Genomic DNA, 25,988 nt, shown 5'->3' with positions numbered 1-25,988 from the left:
GAGCCAGGGAAGAGGGAGAGGGAGAGGGACAAACAGACTCCCCACTAAGCAGGGAGCCCGACATGGGGCTCAATCCCAGGACCCTGGGATCATGACTGAGCCAAAGGCAGCCACTCAACCAACTGAGCCTCCCAGGTGTCCCTCAAAGTTAGTTTTAACCTCGGTTTACATTTAGCATGTGGTTTCGGGGCGCCTGGGTGGCTCAGTCAGTTAAGCATCTGCCTTCGGCTCAGGTCATGATCCCAGGGTCCTGGGATCAAACCCCACATCGGGGCTTCCTGCTCAGCAGGGAGTCTGCTTCTCCCTCTGCCCCTCCCCCCTACTCCTGCTCTCTCTCTCTCTCTCTCTCTCAAATAAATAAAATCTTAAAAAAAAGAATATGGTTTCATGTGTGTTGACATAAATGATGTTGAGGTTCCCAGGCTAGCCTTTCTCTCCTCCCCCAAAATCCTATTTAAGACAATATCATGGAAGAAGAGTTGTATTTGTGTTGGTGGTACCAGTGTCCTCTTTAGTGGCCAGTGGGACTGTTGGTAGCCTTGTGACAGCTATCTTTCAGAGTACACTCCTATCTGTGAGGTTGGACATTGTTATATGGAGCTTTTATGTGAATTGAATGCTTATATACTGGGAAGTGCTTTTTTGGTATGGGAAATTATAAGTGTGACTTTCTCACTTTTTCTAAGAAAAAGGTCAAAGTTTGGGTTTTAATTTTTATGGTAACAGTATTAACAGTGCTTTTCTCATTGTCATGTATTTCATAATTGAAATTGCAGTCGTTTCAGCATGTACATACCAGCAGGATGGCCAGTTAGGGTGGTTGTTGTCATGGTTGTTGTTGTAAATGGTAATTCTCTTATATACAATATAAAAAACATGCAGAAATTTTAACGATGTATTTGAGTATATTTAAATTGGGAAAATACCAGGCAAGATGTTTCTTTTTGTAAACTGCTTCTGTCCAAAGCATTCTGTATATTATCAGAATGAAAAATGACAGCACTTTGTCATCTGTTCAAATTGATATTGCACTCTATGCAATGACAGCTGAAAAAGCCCACAGGTGCCATATAAAGAGGTGACCATGTTGTCATATTTCATTTCGGCATCCCTCTGCAAAGCCATAATTACCTAATTAGGTTGTTAATTAGGAGATTAGCATTTCACTATATTGATAGAATGCTCTTTACTGGTGTGGGGCTAGATACAGATTTGTCTGCCCTAATTTATAATCTCTGCCTTTTTTGTACTTATTTATTTGCTTAAGTTCCTGATGTGGGGCAATTCGGTTTACCTGAGAAACAGTTTGTTTATAAGCTAATGATGCTTTGATCACTGGATTAAAAGTTGCTGAGTTAAAATGTGAACAGAATTAAAAGGGTGGTCACATCCCGAAAACGATAATAAAAATTCTGAGTTGGTAAAATCTGTATGCTCGTTAGCATAGGCAACAATACATAACAAGAAATAAAATTGTTGGTATAAAAAAAAATCCAAAATCTAAAACTCAGTCTGAAATGTGATGGAGATTTATTTACCCTAAACTAGGCGAAGGCAATTATTTAGTTATCTTGAATAACAAATGTCTATCATTTACACTGGAGACTTATAAAATATGTTAAGTATTTTGAACATGTTTCAGAAACTGAAGCTTGGTTAATGACTTTGGAACAAATATATTCAGTCTTCAGTTTAGACTTCCTTAGGTAGTCATCATGCATCAGGGTTTATTTCATTTGTTTCTTCTGTCCATTAGTCTGTGCTTGGAACGTTCTCTTCTCAGGGCCTTTGCAGTCCTGAGTGCTTCTGGAATTTGAAGTATTTCAGAGTAACCTTCACTCAGTGAACTATGTGGAGTAAGCGGCTTATCTGTCAAGTGTTTCTAACCTTTTTTTGTGGGAGCAGGGTAGGGGCCAGCAAAATAATGATTTTCATGTATTTTCACTCTAGTGCATGCTTTGACTATAATGCTTGTAATTTGCGTTATATGTACCTTTTCTGATCTTTCCAGTTACGGAGATTCACAGTTTTAGGAGCACAGTGTTAGGAGCGCCATTCCCACTGTGGTAGTAGTTTAGCTCCTTTTGATATAATCACAATGAGAGCCGTTGTTGTAGAAAGTGCATGTGTACTTAAGTCCTTTTTCTGTGCAGTTGTTAGGAAGAATTGCGTTTGTTTATATCTGTAATATTCTTCACAATGAAAAAATATTTTAAAATATTTGTATATGAAGAAAATAACATGTGAAATCTTTTAGTCAAGATTTTGCTTAATTGTAATCCTTCATGTATTGGTCAATATCTGCTGACTATACGTGAGGCACTAGGCATATGTCTGGGAATTGAGCAATGAAGACTCCATACACCGACACTGCTATCGTGGGACTTGCAGTCTAGTACAGACTAGTTTGAGAAGTGTTTAGTAATGGGAGTGAAGGTGAGTATGGAGGAGTACCTACTCTGGACTTGATAAGGTCAGACCTTCCTGGGGCAGGTGAAGTCTGAATTGGGATCTGAAGGGTGAAAGAGCAAACTGAGCCGGTGGAAGGATGGAGAAAACTGTCCTAGACAGAAGGAGTACACGTTCAAAAGCTTGAAAAAAAACTGAAACCTGAGTTTGGCTGGAGTAAAAAGAAGTAAAGGGGTAAGTAGAAGATGGAGCTGCAGATGTAGGCAAGGTTCAGTTTTATTAAAGAGTTTGGGAGGTCACCATAGGATTTTAAGACAAGTTAGGAAACAAGTTAGGTGAGGGCACCTGGGTGGCTCAGATGGTTAAGCGTCTGCCTTCGGCTCAGGTCATGATCCCAGGGTCCTGGGATCGAGTCCTGCATCGGGCTCCCTGCTCCTTGGGAGCCTGCTTCTCCCTCTGCTTCTCTCTCTCTCTCTCTCCCCCTCTGTCTCTCATGAATAAGTAAATAAAATCTTAAAAAAAAAAAAAAGGAAACAAGTTAGGTGAGAGATGGTGGCTTGAATAGGTTATGGAGATAAAGAAAAGTGAATGAAATCTAAAGCAAGAAGAGGATGCATAGTATTAACTAAATGGCTGTAGGTTTCACAGAAAGAAAGGAGTCAAGGATTCTAATTTGGACATTGTAATTGTTTTATAATTTTGAGTGTAAGAATGTACTTTAGTACATCAGAAAGAAGAAGTCATGAGACTTCTTTTCCAGTATGACCAAAACATGTGCAGTACGACCAACTAGTTTTCTTTCAGGTGAGTTGGGAAGAGTATTCATATTTGAGTCGCTTTTGGTTCCTGCATTGTGACAGCAGCCTTGTGGGGTATGCAATAATATCTTACTGAAGTCCAGAGAAACTGAGATTTTTCCCGGCTTTCTGTTGCTGGGTTACTGGGTGGTGGAATTGGGAGCACACCATAGCTCTGCAGAGCCTTGTGTTTTCTACCATGCCATGTTGCCTTTCTGGTGTTATCCCCTTCTGTTTGTTTATTCCAAAGCGAAGAGAAGTACTCCCTAAGGACCAGTTGCTGACAGAGGTATTGTGTTGTTAACTCTGTGACTTCTTCTGCCCAGCTCTAGTGTGGATTAAAATGTCTGGTGCTTTGGTAGGAGAAGCTGCTCCAGCACTTGAGTGTTTCAGCAAAGTCCCAAGATTCTGTTGGGATTTCTGGTACTAAGATTTAATCTTCCTCAACTAGAAATGTCGATTAGCTACCTCCACACAAGTTCACTAACATATATGAAAGTTCTCCTTTTCCTGAGGAAAAGACTTGGAAGCTCCCACTTTTGCGTGAGGAATTTCATCTCTCTTTGATATAATCAACATATATTGCAACGTGTTTAAAAAATTTCATGGTTACCAAAAAAAACACAATTTCATGGTTACAGTTGCCACCACTGTTCAGTTAAGTGATTTGTTGGCATCGTTATGTTAGAATAGCCTGAAGTAGAAGAAATCTAGGATGCAGCATGGATTCTAGCCTTCCTGTGTTTCTGCTCCCCCACACCCATTTTAAAAATTGGGATATAATTCTTAATGCCATGAAATTCTCCCCTTTAAAGTATACAGTTTAATTTTCACAAAGTTATATAACCATCATCACTATATAATTCGAGAACATTTTTATCACCCAAAAGGAAACCCCATACCCATAAGTAGTCACTCCTCATTCCTCCTTCCCACAGCCCCTGGCAACCATTAATCTACTTTCAGTGAACCTTTCATATAAATGGAGTCATACATTATGTGGCCTTTTGTGTTTGGCTTCTTTTACTTAGCATAATATTTTCAAGGTTCAAATATGTTGTAGCATGTGTCAGTACTTCATTCCTTTTTATTGCTGAGTAATATTCCATTGAATGGAGAGACCACATTTTGCTTATCCATTCATGAGTTGAGGGAGATATGTTTTTTTCCTACTCTTTGGCTATTGTGAATAATACTGCTGTGAACATTCCTGTGCAAGTTTTTGTGTGAACATATGTTTTCTGTTCTTTAAAATGGATTACAGGGTCATATGGTAACTCTGCTTAACATTTTGAAGAACTGCCAACCATTTTACATTCTCACCAGCAGAGTATAAGGTCTGCCCCCTTTTTGCTTCTGCTCTCTTCAGACTCTGTTGCTCTGGTCTGGGGTGGACGCAACCTTAGGTTCTAAGACTTCCATGAGCCCCTTGATAAATGGGAAATATTCCATTTTTCTTGTTCCACCAGGTTTATTCTTCAAACATGTATGTACCAGGGCTTATATTGGGTATTAGTGACAGGAAGCCAAATAAGGCTTTTGGTCTTTTCCTCTGAAGGACTTCGCAGTCCAGTGTTTGGAGCTTCTTACTAGGTAATGGGGGAGAGGGAAAAGCCAGTGAAGAAACTAACTGCCTAGGAATTTGTGAATTTCCAGAGCATGGATTCTAACTTTAGAATCTAGGCAAAGATTGACTTGTTTTTCACAGCTTCTAGGATTTCTTTTTCTTGCCCCATCCTTTAACTCTTGCTATTCCTTGGATTTTGTTCCTAAGTTACTGCTCTTTCCTTACATATTTTCCCGGGATAAGTTCATTCACATCTGTGGCTTCATCTGTCATTTATATGTTGATGTCTTCCAAATTTGCTTTTTCCTAGGCTTCAGATTTGCATATCCTTTGTGTGTCACTTTTTTGTTGTAGTCTCCCAAATTCATTCAGACCTCATTCCTGGGCTGTCAGGTTTACATCATGATGAATCTCTATTTGGGTACTCCATAGATATCTCAAGTTCACTGTGTTTGAAACATCATTCCTCATTTTCCCTCCACCTGTTAAGCTGTTCCTACTTTTGAGTTTACAGTCTCGTTTGTTGGCACTATCATGCAGGCCATGGAGTCTCCTCTTCTCCTTAACTCCCCATATCCAGTCACTCAGTTCTAGCAGTTTTATTTTCTATATATTTCTTATCTTTTTCTTAAATTTTTACACCTATCTTTCACTGCCTTACGTCAGATTTCATCATCTTTCCCTGAGCTGTAGTCACAGCCTCATAACTAATCTTATGTCTTGTCTATCAGATTAATCTGTGCACCTGCCAGAACAGTCTCTCTGAAATGCTCATCTAATCAGCAACTTTGAACTCTATGTAGTTTTAGTTACTAAATACACATTCTGCTGTTTCTTGTTTTAATGCCTTTTCTCATGCTGTCTCTTCTACTTGGAAGAGATGAGTTTGTCGCTTTGATCCTTCTTCCAGCCATCCAACTTCTTATCTTTGAAGATTCATCGTAGAACAAGGAATAACTACAATAATAATAGTAGATGTTTGTATATGTTTACCATGGGCCAGACACTGTTCTCTGCACATAACATGTGAATTTATTAAATCCTCCCAACAGTCCTATGAGATGGGCACCAAAATTATTCCTGTTTACAGATGTGGAAACAGAGGCACTGAAATTGTTACTTTGCCCACAGTGAGTGAGTAGCTGAGTTCAGATTTGAACCCAGGCAATCTGATGCTTGATTGCTTGCTCTTTGTCTCTCCTACCTACCTTTTGTCAGCCTACCCAATTCTCTGTGCTTCCCCCACCTCAAAAGTTAGTTATATCTTCCTGCTTCTGTAATAACCCATGCATGGCCTGATGTTAATCTGTAGTCCATAGAATAGATCTGGAGCAAATTTTATTTTAAACATTTTTGATCAAGGAGGCAGCATTATAGATTATTTAATCGCCAGCCCCCTCCCCATTCTTAAGGTGACTGAGTTGGAAGTGATCATTCTCCATTATCTTGATCTTAGTCGTTCATCTCTTGAAGGCTTGTCTGAATATCTAGTTTTATTTAGATATTTTTCCTTTGTGTTTCCGTAATACTTTGTTATAGAATCCTCTAGCATCGTTCTCACTCTTTAATTTTTAAAATTTTTTTTATTTAAATTCAATTTAATTAACATATACTGTATTATTAGTTTAAGAGGTAGAATTCAGTGATTCATCAGTTGCCTTACAACATTCGGTGATCATTACATCAAGTGCCTTCCTTAATGCCCATAACCCAGTTACCCCATCCCCTCATCCACCTCCCCTCCAGCAACCCTCAGTTTCTTCCCTATAGTTAAGAGTCTCTTACGACTTGCCTCCCTCTCTGTTTTCGTCTTACTTTATTTTTCCTTCTCTTCCTCTATGTTCATCTCTTTTGTTTCTTAAATTCCACATATGAGTGAACTCTTTATTGTGACCGTTTATGTCTTTATCTCCTTTTCTTGATTCCCTTGCTTACCTCTTAGGGATAGGGAATAAGACTTACTACTTTATACTCCTGACTGCCAACCTGGAGGAGGTATTCCTGTTTGCTGAATGAACAGGGAAGTCTGCTTATACCCACATCTAGATTAGTGAGAGAAGAGAATTAAGAGGAGTGTGATGAAATGGACTTACATTGGAAATTTAAGGCAGCATGGAGTAATTGTGTGGAGCAGGAATTCTGGAGCCAGATTGCATAGTTTATCCTGGCTCCACCTTTTACTAATTTTGTGACCTTGGGTAAGTCTGTGCCTCAGTTTACTGATTTGTAAAACATAAATAATAATAGAATCTACCTCACAATTTTATAAGTGATGTTGTGAGTGCTTGCTAAATAAATAAGCAACCTTCTGGAATCCAGAGAATTGATTATTCTTAAGTCGTATTTTGTGAAATACTTCTACCCTGACTGTATAACATTATAGGCAGAATGAAGCCAACCCTGCTGCCCTATCCTCATTTTGATCCATGTGGTGATGGTTTATAAAGAAAAAAAAAAAAGACTAGAAGATTGTAAACAAAATAACTGGCAGTTAGTGTAGTTTTGTTAATAACAATAATAACAATTATCATTTATTGAGGTTATGAAAGCTTCATTCAAATGAAAGTACAAAGCACCTTTCAGAATCACATAAAAATAGTTTGGGGATTATCTGCTAGTTTAGATGATCTCATTGCTGTCCTTCATTCATTAGAAGTTGAATGAGCTTATAAATATTCTTTTTCTAAGTATCCCATTGAAGTGGAGAGGACATAGATTATGGATATTTCCCTGCTGAGGAAACAGAGTCAGGGACACCTGACTCACTTGAAGTCATCCCATTGTTAGTCCTGAGGCAGGCTAGAGACAATAACCTGGAATTCCAGATATGTTTACTCAGAGTTCTAAAAACCATTTTTTTATACATGATAGCATTAAAAAAAAAAAAAAACCAGGTGGCGATAATGCCCATTCAACTCAGTCAAGCCCATTCAACCCACTCAGTTTTGTAGTGGGTTTGCTGCCAAAATGTTGATACTATTAAAATCTTTGTCAAAAAAGGAATTCCTTGTACTTCTATTCTTAGAGTCTGAACCATGGCACAGTGATATAAGTAGAACTTGCAATGGAATTCTTTTTTCCTTTGAAGCAAAAACACAAAACTTTTTAGTTGGACTCTAGGGTACACTCCTAACCATACCTCCTCCTTCTCACATGTGCTTGGAATAGAGTGAGAGCTGAAAGGTACCTCTTATAGTTCAAACTCCCCATGTAACAGATGCAGAAATGGACCAATATGTAAAACAGGTTTAAAGGGGCTTAACGAAGTGACTTGTCCAAGGCCATGTAATTAGATCCCTGGTAATTAAGGAATTGGAATTCAGGTATCCTGAGTGGTGCTTGGAGTAAACTGTGTTGCTTCTGTTAATTGATGTGGTTAGCCTGAGAGCCAGGTGAGTGGAAACAACTCTCTTCAGTTCTTCTATTTAAGCAAACTGCAAACATCAAGGAAACAATAAAAGGAAAATAAATCTTAGACTGTAGTGGGGTACTTGTCTACTGAACCGGCACTATGGATAAGGGGCCTTTTTTGGGGAAAATCATGGCACAACCCTTTGGGAACAAGAAAGATCCATTTGTTCATCTCTTCATTCCACGCTGAGCTCTTATTGGATGCCAGCCACATTCTGCTAGAATCTGGCAGCACAGTGATGAATAAGACAGTGTCCTTAAGGAGCTTAGAGTTTAGAAGAGAAAACCAAAATATAAATAATTATTTTTAAAATAAATCATTGTGATTAGTTTGTTCATTCATTCATTTATTCATTCTTTCAAACTTTAACATAGCCAGAGAGATCCTTTTTAAATGTTACATCATATCACAATCTTCTGGTGGTTCTCCACTTTAATCAAAGTAAAAGAAGAGTCCTTAGAATGGCCTGTAAGGCTGCACATGTTTGCTGCACTCTTCCAGACCTCATCCTCTACTACTTGATTCTTTGCTGGACTCCTTGCTACTTCTTCCATAGTTCTGGACATACTACCCTCACTTGGCAATGAATGCATTTCCCTTCAGAAGTTTACATGGCTTGTTCTCTTACCTCCTTCAAATGTTAACTCAAATGTCAGGTTCTTAGTGAAGCATTCCTTGACTACTTTATTTGCAGTTGCAGCCATGGCCCACCACCTGGCATGCCCATCTCTCTTCCCTGTCCTGTCTTTTTCCATAGCACTTCTAATTTACTGTTATAATTTACTTCTCTGTTTTGTCTGTCTCCCCCATTAGAATGTGAACTCCATGAGGGCAGGAGTTTCTGCTTTGTTTTCTGCTGTACTCTTTGCATCTAGAACAGTGCCTGGCACATGGTAGGCTTCAATAAATACTTGTTCAATGAATAAATTCAACAAACACATAGTACCTACTACTAACAGACAATGTGCTGGATTAATTATTTGGTGGAAGTAGTGACAAAGTGCAGTGCAATGGGACCACAAAGAAGGGAGCAGCTAACCTGGTCTGTGGGATTCATTGGGGAGGTTTCCTAGAAGAATTGACCGTTTTGAGCTGGCTTTTGAAGAAAGAGTAGGAAGAAGCCAGATGAAGCAGGGTGGATAGGCTTCAGATCAAGCTTGATGGGACATGACTTGTATTTGTTGTAGTAATTTGGGCTTTGATTTTCCTTAGGGTATGTTAAAATTTCAGTAAACAGATACTGGGAGTTGAACTTGTTTAGTACCTGAGAAGACTTGAGCATAGATTGTTTGGTTTAGGTTTAGTATCAATGAAACTGTTCCAAGGGGGTTGGAAATTACCACAGATTTAGTGGCTGCATATAGCATATCACAGCAGGGTTTCTCAACCTTGGCATCATTGATATTGACTTTTTGGGGGGGTATAATTCTTTGTCATGGGTGCTGTTGTGTGCATTGTAAGATGTTTAGCAGCATCCCTGGCATTTATCCACTAGATGCTAACAGTGTGACAGCCAAAAATATCTCCAGACGTTGCCAAATGTCCCCTGGTGAGCAAAATTGCCTTCTAGTTGAGAACCACCACATTAGAACCACTGCATTATTGTTGGGGTCTAGAGATTCCTGCCTTTAGCAACTTTACAAATGATTGGGGGAGAGAGAGGTCAATATCCAGATTTCTGATTCTAGAATTGGATCAAAAAGTTTGAAATTGGCTGTTCCTTATACATGATACTCCTATAACTAATTGTATTGAAGGTAGACATAAAGTGCTTTTAAAACAGTTTTGGACCCTGCAAATTGGAGAAGAGTTCACAGAGGATGAGATTGTTGAATTGCACTTCGAAAAATAAGGTTTGTAATGGAGAGGGGCACATTCAAGGGGATTATCATTACCGAAGGCTGACGAATTGTGTTCAGAGAGTTCTGGGAGTTGCCTGCTGAGGAGAAGGGGCAGGTGAGTAAAATTGGGTTGTAGAGAGCCTTAAATGTGTATGAAGGCAAAGGGGTCTAGGCTGTTTTCCTGCACTATTTTCATTTGTCTTCCTGCATAACAAATAACCACAAACTTAATGGTTTAGAACAATACAAATTTATTGTCTCTTAGTGGGTTGGGCATCATGGCTTCATCTTGGGTTTTCTGCTGAGGGTCTCAAAGGAATGATATTAAGCTGTCAGGTGGCTCCAGCCTCATCTGGAGGCTCGACTAGGGAAAGATCTCTTTCCAAGCTCCTTCAGATTGTTGGTGGAATTCATTTCCTTGTGGCTGTATGACTAAGGTCCTCATTTTCTTGCTACCTGTTGACTGGGGCTACTCTCAGCTCCTACAGGCTATTCTCAGGTCCTTGCCATATATTGTTCTTCCATAACTTGGCTGTTTGCTTCTTCGAGGTCAGCAGGAAATTCTCTCTTTTCAGTTGCCTAGGATGGTGTCTTACATAACAGAAAGTAATCAAGGATATAACTTCCCCCACACCTCCACCCAACACTTTTGCTATATACTCTTTCAGCTAGGTTTTATCCATGCTCAAGGGGTGGGTGTGACATAATTACATGGATATCAAGAGACAAAAATTTCTGGAGCCATCTTAGAATTCTGACTACCATACACAACTTTTAGCTCCTTGAAGGCAATGACCAAGTCTTTTTTCATTTTTTGTTCAGCCTTAAATCTCTGGTGCTTGGCACATAGTAAGTGCTTTATAAATATTTGTCAAATGAATAAAATCAGTGAATGAGTATTTGGTAGACAGTTGAGTGTTTATGGTTTCAGCTCCTATATTGGTAATTTCACATTGGGAAGCAGCCTGGTTTCTCTGGCATTATTCATTTCTTCACTCTAAGTAAAACTGTAAACATTTTTATCTGAAGTATTAAAGTAAAACCTAAAATTATTTGTTTATTATCACAAGTGTCAATCAAATCTATTATGTCAGTGAGACAGCACCCACTGGAAAAATAATTTAGGGCTCCATTGCAACAAACTAGCAGATTTCTTTCTTTTAAGATTTTATGTATTTATTTGAGAGAGGGAGAAAGAGCACAGACGGAGAGGAAGAAACAGACTCCCCGCTGAGCAGAGAGCCTGATGCAGGGCTCCATCCCATGACCCCGAGATCATGACCTGAGCTGAAGGCACTTAACCAGCTGAGCCACCCAGGTGCCCCAAACTAGCAGATTTCTTGTAACAGCCAAAAATGTTGGTGTATTTGGAGTTTTGAGGGTGGTGGGTGGATAACTTGTCTGAGGTTTCACATCTATTGCTAGCTATTAAACATTATTTCAAAACACTTGAAAATACTGATTGTTTTATAACAGCTGCATAAAAACGGATTTTATTCTAACTTGTGCTTACAATTTTATATATAGTTTGGTGTTACTAGTAATTATAGTTCTTTTTTTTTTTTTAAGATTTCATTTTTAAGTAATCTCTACACTCAACGTGGGGCTCAAACTTCCAAGCCCGAGATCAAGAGTCGCATGCTGTACTGACTGAGCCAGCCAGGAGCCCCTACAGTTGTTCTTCATACTAGTTATAGGAAACATTTGTTGAGCCAAATTTAGATCTTGAGTTGTCCATTGATAAAATGCCATTTTATCTTCACAAAATCAGATATTTCTGATATCCAGTGTTTTTCCACTAGACCTTGCTGTTTAGACTGGGTTTATGAGAATCCCAGTATGTGCCAGGGAGTACTAGAAACCAAAAGTAAACATGGCACATATTCCTGGACTATCAATTTTAGTGATATATTCAAAGGTAAAACTTTTTTCCTGTTAAATACAGGTGCAGTATATTATAGGATAGAATGGAAAATATGAATGAATTCTAAAAATAAATTTCTTATAGCATGTTGCTTTAGGTGGCTCCTCCTAGCTTCTCTCATACCTTGATTTCTGGTCACCCTCCTCTGCCCTTCAGGTGTGTTCGTGGAAAAGTTTGAGAGGCACTATACTGTACCAGGCTCCCTTTAACTGGATCTTGGCAGATGGTAAGATTCAGAGACATTTCAGGTAGAGGTTAGTGGTACAAGAAAAATCAAGGGCCGGGTCCCTTTGTCCAAAGGAGACATTTTACAGGAGGGAAATCCTGGTCTCCTGGTAGGTTGGTGGGGGTCTGGCTGGTCCCAGATGGCCTCAGTCACTCATTAGGAGACCTTAGCAGGATAGCTGGAATGACGGACAACTGAGCCTCTCTTAAGTGGTCTGTTATCCCAACGTCCTTCTTTTTTTTTTTTAATTTATTTTTCCCCAAGCTTCTTTCAGTGATTCACATGTGTTCCAAAGAAAGTGACAGCAGAAATTTGCAAGGTCTTTTGAGGCTGAGCTTCAGAAGTTACTTCCATTATATTCTCTTGATCAGAGTAAATCACAATGTGAGGCCAGATTCAAGGGGTGGGGAAATAGACTCCTCCTCTTGATAGGAGGAGCTGTAAAGACTGGCCTTTAAAAAACCCACCATGTGATCTTGGACAAGTTACTTAGTTTCTTTAAGCCTTAATTTTTTTAATCTATACAATGGGGATGATACTAATACCTAATACCTACCTCTTGGGGTGGTTGCAAGGACGAGATATGTTGTTACCTGAAAGTACAGCTGATAGTAAGAGTTCAGTAACATCATCTGTTACTGTTCTTGTGTGTCTGCCTAATGAAAGCCTGGTCATCCCTGGGACCTTCTTCCTTCCTAAAGCCTCTGTAACTTTCTTGTCTCTTGGAAAACAGACTTAGTGTCTCATTTGATGGTTAGTATGTGTTTCTTATACGTTTATATATGTATACAGCATAGCTCATCTGCTGAAGTTTGTAAGCCCTTGGAAGGTACAGGCCAATGTTCATATAATTTTTTGTAGGATTCCCAGTGCCTAGTTCTCAATGATGTTTAGTGAATGAATCCCCATATTATTTAAAAGAAGATACAAGCATTTCTTTTCTGTTGTTTTGAGTCTAGCAAGTACTTTTCTGAAAGGAAAAATTAAACTCTCCAGCTATAGAAGCTCACTATTTACTGTTTAATAAAATTAGGCATATTCACATGGAGGTTTTAATTCTCGAAAGGAACAAAACATTTAATTTTTACTGGTCTAAAAAATAAATGAAGATTTGATTTAAAGTTAGAGTTAGAAAAAGATTTAAAAACAATAAAGTATGTTTTATTTTACTGGTCATTTCAGTGATTTTCAAATTCCAGGAGGTGTGAATTCTGAACTTAACTAGATAAAAAGATGTTCAAATCTTAGTAAAGTGGTCTGTTGGTTTTTATACATGAAAGACTTTGTATATAGTAAAAAGGCTTTTGTTTTTCTAAGTTATGATCATTCCTTGCTGTGCAAAATAAATGTGAGTGCTTCTGTAACACTCTTAAGGAATCCTGTATAGGAACCAGGTTTGACTTGGAAGTTAATGCTAATAGCGTGAAGTTGGGGTACAGTGAGGAAAGGTAAAAAAAAATCTTGCATCTGCTGTTACATGTTGTTAACTCCCTCAGCAGACGTTAAATCATTTCAAGTACAATAATAGTGTGGGAGGTAAATTAACTAACCATTAACAATCTTATAAATACACAATTAACATGCCAGCATTTATATGACACATTGATGGGGCAGCAGTAATTTTTGATTGGGAGTTTGCAGACCTTGGAGAAGCCTCAGGCTGTTGCTTATTCAGACAAGTTTTCACAGATGGCAGGTAAGGGGGCTTGAAGTCTGTCTGGCAGAGGGAAGTAGGTGTATAGAGTGCTTTGAAAATCTAGGAAGGGGAATTTCCTTTTAATCATTGGCTGAATGCGAGCATTTTAAGTCATGTTTAAGACTTTAAGACCTATCTCAGGTCCTTAGGGAGTGAAGAAGTATAGGGAGGGCTCATTTGCTCATGCTTGGGTTATTTAAAGAAACAGAATATTTCAGTTATGGACTTTGTTTGCAACTGAAGTTGCATGAATCTCTAAGGGTTTTAAAAAGATACAAGGTGCTTACACCTAACTTGGAATTTAAAGTAAACCTTTCCTCTGTGGTTTCAGGTCAACAAGTAGGTGATCTCTGAAGTTTCTTTCTTGTGTAAAATTTTGTGACTTTTATTTTTGAACAACCATTACACACATTGCTTATTTCTTGCTATTGTATAAATCATAGTTGCATGAGTTGAGGGGAGGCTAAGGGTCTGGTCTACTGCATAACACATTTACTGTATTACATCTTCCACAAAGACCCATGACAGAAATTTCTCTCAGGACCCAGAACCCAAAGAACTCAACAACAGGATCTTTCAAAATCTCATTTATTATGACTGTTGCAATTCTTTGTTCCTTTTTGTTTTGGGAGGCTGTATAATGCCTCAGACTTATTCGCTATCTGGCTTTGGCAGGTTTTTTATTTGCTTCAGTTTTTTCATCTGTAAAATGGGGACAAAAATACTATCTCATAGAGTTATTTTGAAAATTATATGAATTAATCCATCTAAAAAAGAAAAAGCAAATCTAGCTTTTGTAATAAATAAAGTTAATTATTATAATTGCTTTTTGCTTCTGAGATTCTGCAGTCTTCCTGTGGCAAATGTACAAGATCATATAACATTCATCCAGAGTTACTTACCCTTTGCCACTTTTCTCATTTACTGTTTTACTATGTTGTATCTTATGTTTTTCTATAAGCCATTGCAAACTTTGGAGAGTGTATGTGTATGAAGCTATTACTAAAAATATACTTGTATTAAGACCATTAAACCTACTAAAAATTTACTCCCCTGTGTAGGGCATGTTCCAAGTTAACACAGGCAAGTTACATGGTTATTAATGCACACAAATGGTTATGTAAAGTGGTAATAGCATCTAAATTGCACCTGGAACAACACTTAGCACATAGTAGGAACTTAATAAATATTTGTTGAACGAATGAATGAAGTATAAAAGGAGACTCACCCAGTACATTAAAAATGACTGTGTGTCACTTTGGGATATCTCATGTCCTCCCACTCTGTGTGGATGTCCCTTTTGCTTTCATTTTTGTAAAACAAATCTCTATACTTTGAAAGGACCCTGGAGTTGAAAAGTGGGAGAATCTGTGGAAAGTAGGGCATCTTGGGGAACAGACCTCCTGGAGGCTGAAATTGTTTATCCAGGTAACCTAAAGGTATATAAAAAGGACCAGTTATCTCCAAGTCAAGAATTGGTAACATCTAGGGGCACCTGGGTGGCTCAGTCATTAAGCGTCTGCCTTCGGCTCAGGTCATGATCCCCGCGTCCTGAGATCGAGCCCTGCGTCAGGCTCCCTGCTCGGTGGGAAGCCTGCTTCTCCCTCTCCCACTCCCCCTGCCTGTGTTCCTTCTCTCGCTGTGTCTTTCTCTGTCAAGTAAATAAAATCTTAAAAAAAAAAAAAAAAGAATTGGTAACATCCAGGGAAGTCTTGTTCAAGGCCCAAAGAAACAGTATTTGTAAAAATGTAAAGTAGCATTTCTAAACCATGTTCTGTGAATCTCTCTCTTTTTTTTAAGATTTTATTTGAGAGAGACAGAGCACAAGTGGGAAGGAAAGGGAGAAGCAGGCTCCCTGATCAGCAGGGGCTCAACTTGGGGGCTCGATCCCAGGACAAACGGGATCATGACCTGATGCTAAGGCAGACGCTTAACTAACTGAGCCACCCAGGCGCCCCTGTGTTAGTGTTCCTGGAGGAAAAAATTATTAAGGATCAGATAAGTTTAGGATTTGGGATATATTGCATTGTGAGATTCCCCACTCTTGGAGATTCACAATATACATTAGTAGTTTGTTTGTTTTTTTAAAGATTTTATTTATTTATTTGACAGAGAGACAGTGAGAGAGGGAACACAAGCAGAGGGAGTGGGAAAGGGAGAAGCACGCTTCCTGCTGAGCAGGGAGCCTGATGCAGGGCTCTATCCCAGGAGCCTGATGCGGGGCTAGATCCCAGGACCCTGGGATCATAACCTGAGCCGAAGGCAGCCGCTTGACGACTGAGCCACCCAGGGGCCCCACATTAGTAGTTTAAAAGCATTGAGAAGTCTGTAATTAAACAGAAGAAGAAAACTTATTTAATTTTGTTTAATGTGGCATTTCCTAGACATTTTTTTAAAATTTAATTTTAAAAATTGTATTAATATATAACAAAATTTACCATTTTAACCATTTTTAAGAGTATAGTTCGGTGACATTAGGTATATTCACATTGTGCAACCATTTCCACCATCAGTCTCCAGAACTTTTTCATCTTTCCAAACTTAAACATACTTATTATAAATACTCCCCTTTCCCCTGGCATCCACCATTCTACTCTCTGTCTCTATGAATTTGACTACTCTAGGGGCCTCATATAAGTGGAATCATACAATATTTGTCTTTTTGTGACTTCTTTCATTGAACATAATCTCCTCAGGGTTCATCCATGTTGTGGCATGTGTCAGAATTTTCTTCCTTTTGAAGGCTATTGTATGTATATACCACATTTTGTTTATCCATTCTCTACCAGGTATTTTTAATGACTGTAGTATTCTGTTACATGCATATGTCATGATACACTCATCACTGATGGATGTATATGTTACTTTCAGATTTTCAGTATAATAAACAATCTTGAGATAAATATTTTTGCATAGTTATCTCCTAGGGGCAAATCCTACAAGTAGGGTTTCCCAAAAGGTACTCATTATACTTTGATAGATGGTACCACATTACCCTCTAAAAAGTCTCAATTTTCATTCCTTTTTACAGTGCATGAGAGGGCTCCTTTCTCTGAACCCTGCCAATGTTATGTTTTAAAAATCTTTGATCTTCACACAGCTGATTAGAGAGAATAACTTGTTTTCATCTGTGTTTGGAATGTCTTTGTCCTAGAAATCAAATCTACCTTCAAATGATAATTTGCTGCTCTTAAAGTGATTTAAAACATTCTTTTGGTTCTGAAAAGTAGTGTTGGGATAAGTTGATAGTGTTCCAAGGTGACAGGTTTTTGTTTTTGTTTTTTTAAGGATTTTATTTATTTATTTGAGAGAGAGAGAGAGAGGCTTGATCCCAGGACGCTGGGATCATGACCTGTGCTAAAGGCAGACACTTAACCCACTGAGCCATCCAGGTGCCACCCCAGGTGACAGTTTTGAAAGGCATATTGAAGAGGAAGAGAAGCTCTTGTATCTGTATTAATGGAAAAAAGGCAATCCTTTCTTTATAATCACACTACACATGACATGCTCATAGATGACTTATCTCTACAACAAAATTACATAGTCCTTGGAAGTCAGACCGCAACTCTTAGTGAATTTCTGCCATGTGCAAGATGCTTTGTTGCCAGAAGGGATGTGGTGGTGTGTCTCCTGTCCCTGTGGAACTTACAGCCTAAATCCTCAAGTACATGTCATGGTTGGTGGAAGGCACATTTCCCAGGGCACACTTCTTGGAATTCCCTATCAGAATTGGTATTGAATAATATTTGTTGAGTGAATCATTCAGATTCCTCATTGTATGAAGTCGTAGTATACCAATAGAGAAATTGTCTGCTCCTGTTGGGGATTTGGGGGCCTCTGTTCTACAAGGATAAAGTTAGGGACTTGGTGTGTGCCTTCAGAAGTATTTGCCCGTAACTCTTTTCTTCATAAGAGGTGATGGAGCAGATCTATTTAACTAAAAAAAAAAAATATATATATATATATATATATATAAATACATGCATACATACATATATATGTGTGTGTGTATACACACACACATATGTATATTCTGTTGAGGGTACTTAAGTATACTTTTGTTTCTTTGCCCTTTGCCATATGACTTGTTGGTGCCAGAACACCCATTAAATGTGTTGGTTCTCACTGAAGCCCTTGTTTTTTGCAAGGGAGAGTTACTCAGTATGAAATTGAAAGCACCTGTCCCCTTTGCTAGCACCTAGTTGCCTTACTCTCCTGGGGGAGACCCAGTGATTGCTACGAGGGTGTTGGCAGTTTTGACCATCTGTGATGCTATGATTTTGTTACAAAACAAATATTCTCATTTATAAGTAATTCCATGATTGTATACATCTCTGTGGTTTTATAATAATTCTTATTTTATAAGTGAAATTTAAATGCTCCCCTTTAATTCTGTAATGTTTTCTGATTAATACACTTAAAATGGTAGGCTGACATTAAAATTTCTGGGACTTGGAGGAATCTCATTATATTAGGAAATACAATAGGACTATGTTAGGTTATAAACTTTTTTTAAAAAATATTTATTTATTTATTTGTCAGAGAGAGCAAGCACAAGCAGGGGGAGCAGCAGGCAGAGGGAGAAGCAGACTCCCCGCTGAGCAAGGAGCCGGATGCAGACATAATCCCAGGACCCTGGGATCATGCCCTGAGCCGAAGGCAGATGTTTAACCAACTGAGCCACCCAGGCATCCCTAGGTTATAAACTTTTTGATTCTGGGGTGCCTTACCTTGGCATTTCCCATTAGCCTCAGTGTAAAATAACTACTCAGTAAATATATTTGAAGGAAAAAATGAAGATTAGTGCAATTCATTTGATTAGAGATGTTCCTCAGTTAAACTTTCTCTTGATCTCAGTATCTTTAAGAGTACCAAGTGATGTCAGTAGAATGTTACTAGACAAAAATTTTTAAAAGCTCTGTTGGTTATAATGATTTATTAACTAGATTTCCCCCTATGTTCCATTTCTAGAAGAAACAAATGACAAGAAAATCTGGTGTTGTAGGGCTTTCTAAAAATAAATACCTTCTAGGACTGTCCGGCTTTCATGTTCCTTGCATCTCATAATGATTTTAGAGGAGGAAGGTGACTCAGGTGACCTGTAGAGTCCTCTCTCAGAAAGGAAGCACACATTTATTTTACATGTTGTGTACTTACTAAAGAAGGACGAATGTTGATATATTTTAGGATTACATTAAACAAGAATCGAAAGCTGAAGTTAGCAGTGATTACTTTCACCATCATCATTGTTATTCTTAATAGCAGCTAATATTTAATTATGGGCCAGGTGCTCTTTTGAGCACTTTTATCTTCTATATCCTGTCATTCCTGGAGTCCCGTTTTATTAACGAAGAAAGAAAACAGACTCACAGAGGTTAAGGTTATTTTGACCAAAATCACATAGCCAGCAAGTGGTAGGGTCAGGATTTGAACCCATTTCTACCTGTCAGTCCTTATCCTGACCAGTGTACTCTAATACAGTAGTCCCCCTTCATCTGCAGGGGGTGAGTTCCAAGACCCGTAGTGGATGCCTGAAAAACCATGGATGGTACCAAACCCCATGTGTACTATTGTTTCTCCTACACATACATAGCTATGATAAAATTTAATTTTTGAATTAGACACAGTAAGAGATTAACAACAACAATAATAAAACAACAATTATAACAATATACTGGAATAAAAGTTACATGAATATGGTCTCTCAGAATATCTTATTGTACCGTAATCGGCCTTCTTGTGATAATGTGAGATGATAAAATGCCTACGTGATGAGACAGAAGTGAGGTGAATGACATCAGTATTGTGACATAGCATTAGGCTACTAATATATATATATATATTTAGATTTTATTTATTTGACAGAGAAAGCACAAGTGGGGTGGGGGGTGGCAGAGGGAAAGGGAGAAGCAGGCTCTCCACTGACCAGGAGCCCAATTCAGGACTTGATCCCAGGATCCTAGGATCATGACCTGAGCCAAAGGCAGATGCTTAACCAACTGAGCCACCCAGGTGCCCCTGGTTACTATTTTTGACCTTCTGACGATACATCAGAAGGAGGATCATCTGCTGTTGGACGTCTGTTGATCATGAGTAACTGAAACTGCAGAAATTGAAACCACAGATGAGGGGAGACTACCATGTTTTCTTCTTTGAATATTCCCATTTAACTGAAGAAGTACCATCTTGTTCCCAGAATAAACATCATTTTAGTTTCAACAGGATTCAGGAAGCAGTTCTTACAATGAGGTTTCTAAAATAAGAAATTAATTTGGTAGCAGAGAAGTTTGATTAATAAAGTTTATTTTTTTTTAATTTTTTTTTAGATTTTATTTATTTATTTGACAGAGAGAGAGGGACAGCAAGAGAGGGAACGCAAGCCGAGGGAGAAGCAGGCTTCCCGCAGAGCAGGGAGCCCGATGTGGGACTCGATCCCAGGACTCCAGGATCATGACCTGGGCCGAAGGCAGTCGCTTAACCAACTGAGCCACCCAGGCGCCCAATAAAGTTTATTTTAAAGCCCAATACTGGGGTGCCTGGGTGGCTCAGTTGGTTAAGCAGACTACTCTTGATTTCAGCTCAGGTCATTGTCTCAGGGTCCTGAGATCGAGCCTGTGCTGGGCTCTGTACTGGGTGTGGATCCTGCTTGGGATTCTCTCTCTCCCTCTGCCCCACCTTGCCCCCCTAAAATTAAATGAAATAAAATAAAAGCACAATACTATCTTAAACCAGAAGAAAGGAAAATGTATTTATTGAACAAAATTACTTTGGTGGTTCATTTTTTTTTTTTTAATTCCTAGTAACTCAAAGTATTGTCTGTGTTCTTTTAGTTACCTCACAGCCATATGATAAAGAGGGGGAAATGTAAACGAAAGAAATACGGTTTCATACTTTAGCACATAATTTGAGGAAAATACGACTTGTTCCCCCATGACGTTATAAAGTATTGAGGAGACTGCATGGGAATGAAGGGAGAAAGAAAGGAAAATTTATTGTTTTAAAAGTAATTATGTGCTTTGAGTGGCCTAAGGAGTCACTGTTACTTGTATTGCAAGAGAGGAAGCCATCCTCTCTGATACCATAGAGATCTCATTGACTAGAGCTGTAGCCCCTAGTGCTTATAAAGATTTCCTTTCAGCCTAGACTTAATCCTTGTAAGCTCCTAGGTACAAGGATAAATGTTGATTTTCAAGGTAGCATTTTACTAATTTGAATTTGTTTGAAAAATGATTCAGTCATTTTCTTCCTTATTCTTAAATATTGCTGTGTACATCATGTTTCTAGGGAGGTGAGCACGTGAAACAATATGAAGAGGAGAAAATAGCCTTTTAAGGAAATTGGCCCACAGAAAGGATGGCCTTCTTGGACAATCCAACTATCATTCTAGCTCATATTCGACAGTCACATGTGACCAGTGATGACACGGGAATGTGTGAGATGGTTCTCATTGATCATGATGTTGACCTAGAGAAGATTCATCCTCCTTCAATGCCTGGAGACAGTGGGTCAGAAATTCAGGGAAGCAATGGTGAGACTCAGGGCTATGTATATGCCCAGTCAGTCGATATTACCTCAAGTTGGGACTTTGGTATTAGAAGACGCTCAAATACAGGTAAACATTGCCTTTTAGTCATGTCTTCTGAACTTTAAATCAGTCAGTAATCTTACAGAATAATGCATAATGTTGGAATCGGTTTAATGGGGAAAGTTTCTGTGTATTAACAGGAACATGCATGTATTACAGTAAGAGCGAGTCTAAACAACATCTCCCTCTCCGTGACTGAATGGAGAGCGCCTCTGGAATGATGCTATCAGAAGGAAATAGAAGACGAATAGATGAAAAAGGTGGTTATGAGAGGCATGTTGGATGTTCTGTTTCTAAAAAGTCCTCATGTAGAAAGGGAAGTAGACTTATTTTGAGTATCTTCACAGAGCAACATTAGTCCCAGTGGGTAGACTACCTGGGTGGCAGGTTTCAGGTTGACATAATAAAGAATCTTTAATACAGAGAGCTGACCAGCCAAGGAGTGCTGGTGCTGGAGCCATTTCTTGGCCCTAGAGGGATTGTGGAGGGGGGGGGGGGGGCTAGGAGGGATTGGAGGTAAATAGCTGAATATTTGTTAGAGCTGCTTTTAATAGGAATTCCTCCATTGGGTGTGAGACGAGAAAAGATGCCCCTGTTTTTGATATATTATCTTTATTTTCTTAAGTTGATCTCTACCCTTTGATCTTTGTGGCTTGAAAAAGCTAAACTTTGGTACGGGCATATTCAGTCATTAGCTTTTAAAAGCTTATCATTGCCCATTTTCCAGCTTATGTGTTTTGGAAACCTTTCAAGGGGAATGGGATGAACCAAGGCCTTTACTTAGATAAATTATTTAGAATATGTAATGTAGTTCTAATATGACAGGGTGTGCTAGGAGGTGGTTTTTTTGGGGGTCTAATCAGAAAATATCTCTACTAATCTAGTAGCAGTAACCTGCTAACTCCCAGGAAAAGTAACGATAGGAGATGTGGTAGAACATTGAAAATATTTGCATGTTTATTTTTGTGGTCCAAAGGTAAAATGCACATAAAGGAGTACTGCAGGATACAATATACAATGCAAGGCATGTTAAGGTTTTGGTTCAGAATTCAGCATTTTGTGACATCTCCAAAGAATAATTTGATCTCATGATGAAAATAATTAATAGCATTTCCCAGTACCTCAAGGAACTTTTATCAAAATAGGATTTGAGTGAAGGTTTGAATATAATTTAGAACCATTGATTCTCAGTTCTCTAGTTGAAACTGACTTCCTTGCAAGTTATTGAGATGATATCTTCTATGACAGGTTGAATGGATTTCAGTAGGAGAATGCTGCTAAATTGAGAGCTTTATGATTATATTACTTTGGCTGTACCCTTCACATTTATTAATTGCAATTGAATGTATTTTCCTTCAGTGGAATGTGGTTAGATATAGTGGCATTGTCAGAATGCTTTTGCCGGCACAGTTTACATTTATGGCAAGATTAGTTTCAGTGTTTCCCTACCACGATGCTAAGGCAAGCATGTATGATTTCCTACCTTGCAAGAGGTTGAAAGAGAAATTTACTTATTTATTTTTTGTTAGCATTGTGCCAGGAAAGGAAGTTGAAGATTAGCCAGAGGAAACTAATCTCAAGAAATGGCATCAATTAGGACTTTCTTTGCCATTGTGGTTTCCATATGCAGTAGTTGTTAATGTATGCTGAACAATATTTCTTTTTTTTAACAGTATTTCTTTAAAAGATCAGTTCATTGATTTTTGAAGGTTGATCAGCCAGTGGTAATATAATCTCATAAATGCATGATTTTAGGTGATGCTTTTGTTATTGTTGTTGGAATTTCTTAAGATAGCAGTTAGACGCTAATAATTACAGTTGTGGGGCGTCCTAGTGACCAAAGAATTTGCTTTTTAATCCTTTCAGCATATCTTAAAATTTTGTATAAGAAAAATTATTCTTTTTAAGATTTGACTAATGTTACAAAGATACAAATCATTTATTTTACTACCTATAAACTGTTTCAGCCCACTGAAGAAAAGCTATGCTAATTTATATAGCTTTGACATTTTATAATTTTCATGATTTTTAGATAAAGGATTTTATATTTAAAACTTTAATAGTCTAGTCTGAGTTCATTTATCTTTAATTTTTGAAACGGGTAGAGTAATTCATAACAGTAATTTTATTCCTGTAATGTAATATTCACTTCAGTTCATTTGTGCATTAAAATTCCTTTAAGACCGTTATTAATGATTTATATAATGAAATGTCATATTAATCACAGAAGTTTTCACATTTTATTATTCTCTTCCATGTTAATACTATCTTTATGATCTCTATTAATGTTTTATATCCTCTAATTTCAATTATAAATCAAGAATATTTTCATGTTTTTGTTGGTATTTGCTTTTCAGGGGTGCCACCTTTAAAATTTTATGACTTTTTCCCTACATATGCAATATAAAACATCTTTATTCATATAAAGGTAGTTAATTATGTCTTTGTTTATAGTAAACTTTCATTGACAAACTTATAGTTATAATATTTCTTTTCAAGCTCAAAGATTAGAACGACTCCGAAAAGAGAGACAAAACCAGATCAAATGCAAAAATATTCAGTGGAAAGAAAGAAATTCTAAGCAATCAGGTAAATGGAAATAATTTTAATTGTTGATTTGAGATTTATATATTTAGTTTATATTATTAAATAAGAGCTTTTATTATTTAATTCATCTTTTTAAATCCTCTGAGCAGATACCTCTTGTGTTTTGAGCTTTGAAGCTTTCACTTGGGTGCCTTGGCCCTCTGAAGCTGTGTGTTCTTTAGGTCTTATGTTTTTGGTCACTCTTCATTCTGGGTCACAGGAATTGGTGTGTGCAGAGCACACTTTGTACAAACTCTCATGCCAGTACCTTGTCCTTAGGGTCAAGGAATACCTATGGTTTGGATGGGCCTCTGGGTTATAGATTCCTCCTGGCAGTTCCAACCTAGACTTTCCCTTGCCTCATTACTGGCCGCAGTAACAATCTGTTTTGCATATATGCTAATTCTTTTCCTTTAGCTTAACAAGCATTATGTTGCTGGTATTATTAGCATTTGTAGTTTGTGTTCACATGGTATGTGTAGTATAAAGCTGGCCATATTACATATTTTCAAATCTTCAATCTCAGCAAGAAGAGAAAACTTTAAAAAATATCAAAATAAAATACTATTGAAGTATTTTCTAATGTTTATCTCATGTGTCCTAGATTTTCTCTCTTTTCCTCCTTTGAAAGAAATGTCTGCACTCTGTCCTCTATGTCTACCAGCACCTACTACCACCCTGGCACATAATAGATATCCAGTTAATTTTTGTTGACTGACTCCATTGCTACATAATACTTATAAAACTAACAATATTAATGATTATTATATTAACATCAGCACCTATGTAGTGCTGTTCTAAGCACTTTATACACATTACCTCCAATGCAGTGATTTTATAAGGTATGGCTATTGCTGTGGTTAACAGGTGAGACAGAGACTCAGAGCTTTAGCTTGCTCAAGTGATAAGCCCAGAAAGTGATAGTGCCGGAGAGCCATATTTTGTATCTAGCTCTGTCTGCAACTAAAGGCCAATCTCTCTCTGCTAAAGAAACTATATAAAATGGTTATTGCTTTCTCCTGCTGTGGTTGTAAACCCAGGTGTGCTCAGTGGGTATGATTTTCTTAATGATTGCTTCTAAATGACAACTGTGTAGAACCAAAAACCTTATTCACTTCTTTCTTACGTCTCATTTCTATGTCTTCCTGTAGTTCTCCTTGAATATCTATTTAGTTTTGCTCTTGATACTTTAAAAATCTCTCTAGGCTGGACTTCCCTGTTGATCCAGTTATTACTTCTCTTTTGTATTTATCACAAACTGGAAACCTTTATATTGTTTATCTTGTCCACTTTCTTCAAAATTTTCATGTATCTAATGCCTTTTCTTTTTTTTTTTAAAGATTTTATTTATTTATTCATGAGAGACAGAGGGGGAGAGAGAGAGAGAGAGAAGCAGAGGGAGAAGCAGGCTCCCAAGGAGCAGGGAGCCCGATGCGGGACTCGATCCCAGGATCCTGGGATCATGACCTGAGCCGAAGGCAGACGCTTAACCATCTGAGCCACCCAGGCACCCTCTAATGCCTTTTCTATTAATTTTTTCCTAATGAATATAGAGCCAGTTTATCTAACCTCATCTCTCCAGTTACCCTTTGTTTTGCCTTCTTCACTTCCTTATCTTAAAACAATTACAAATAAATAGGATGAATAGAGCACCTCACATATAACTGCATTAATCCCCTTTACAATGTGAGTTCTTCAACTTAAATTTTGATACATTTCCCACTTACTCCTTAAAGTCTAATCCACTTTAACTTCTATTCATTGTTTTTCACAGAATGTGCTAGAGAAATAAATAGCCTCCTTTTTGCTTTCATTTGGAGCCATACTGTTCATTATTTGTGTATACTTCTCTCTCCCTCAGTTTCCGTCCCTCTTATTTCCATCTCTCACAGATTTCAGTAATTGACCCTGTGATCTTACTGCTGGAAAAGCTCCTTCTTAATAT

At 38.0% G+C, this 25,988-nt stretch overlaps 1 protein-coding gene across 8 annotated transcripts in view; it reads left to right on the top strand.

The window, feature by feature from the left end:
• MAPKAP1 (MAPK associated protein 1) overlaps positions 1-25,988 on the top strand; it is a 233,574-nt gene that overhangs the window by 7,876 nt on the left and 199,710 nt on the right. For 6 of the 8 annotated variants that reach the window (XM_028107692.2, XM_028107693.2, XM_028107686.2 and 3 more), the window contains 2 exons: positions 21,157-21,484; positions 23,957-24,046. The exons of 1 other annotated variant lie outside the window; for it this stretch is intronic. In XM_028107692.2, the coding sequence (XP_027963493.1) occupies positions 21,226-21,484; positions 23,957-24,046 (349 nt within the window). In that variant the 5' untranslated portion in view covers positions 21,157-21,225. Of the gene's footprint in view, positions 1-12,106; positions 12,177-21,156; positions 21,485-23,956; positions 24,047-25,988 lie in introns of all 8 variants that reach the window. One more of the 8 variants, XM_028107690.2, reaches the window with a different exon arrangement.

The sequence above is a fragment of the Eumetopias jubatus genome, unplaced genomic scaffold (assembly GCF_037043125.1).
Source record: "Eumetopias jubatus isolate StellerSeaLion01/CBP00866 unplaced genomic scaffold, mEumJub1_p1.0 scaffold_15, whole genome shotgun sequence".
Taxonomy (NCBI): domain Eukaryota; kingdom Metazoa; phylum Chordata; class Mammalia; order Carnivora; family Otariidae; genus Eumetopias; species Eumetopias jubatus.
This window is presented reverse-complemented; position numbering and strand designations above follow the sequence as displayed.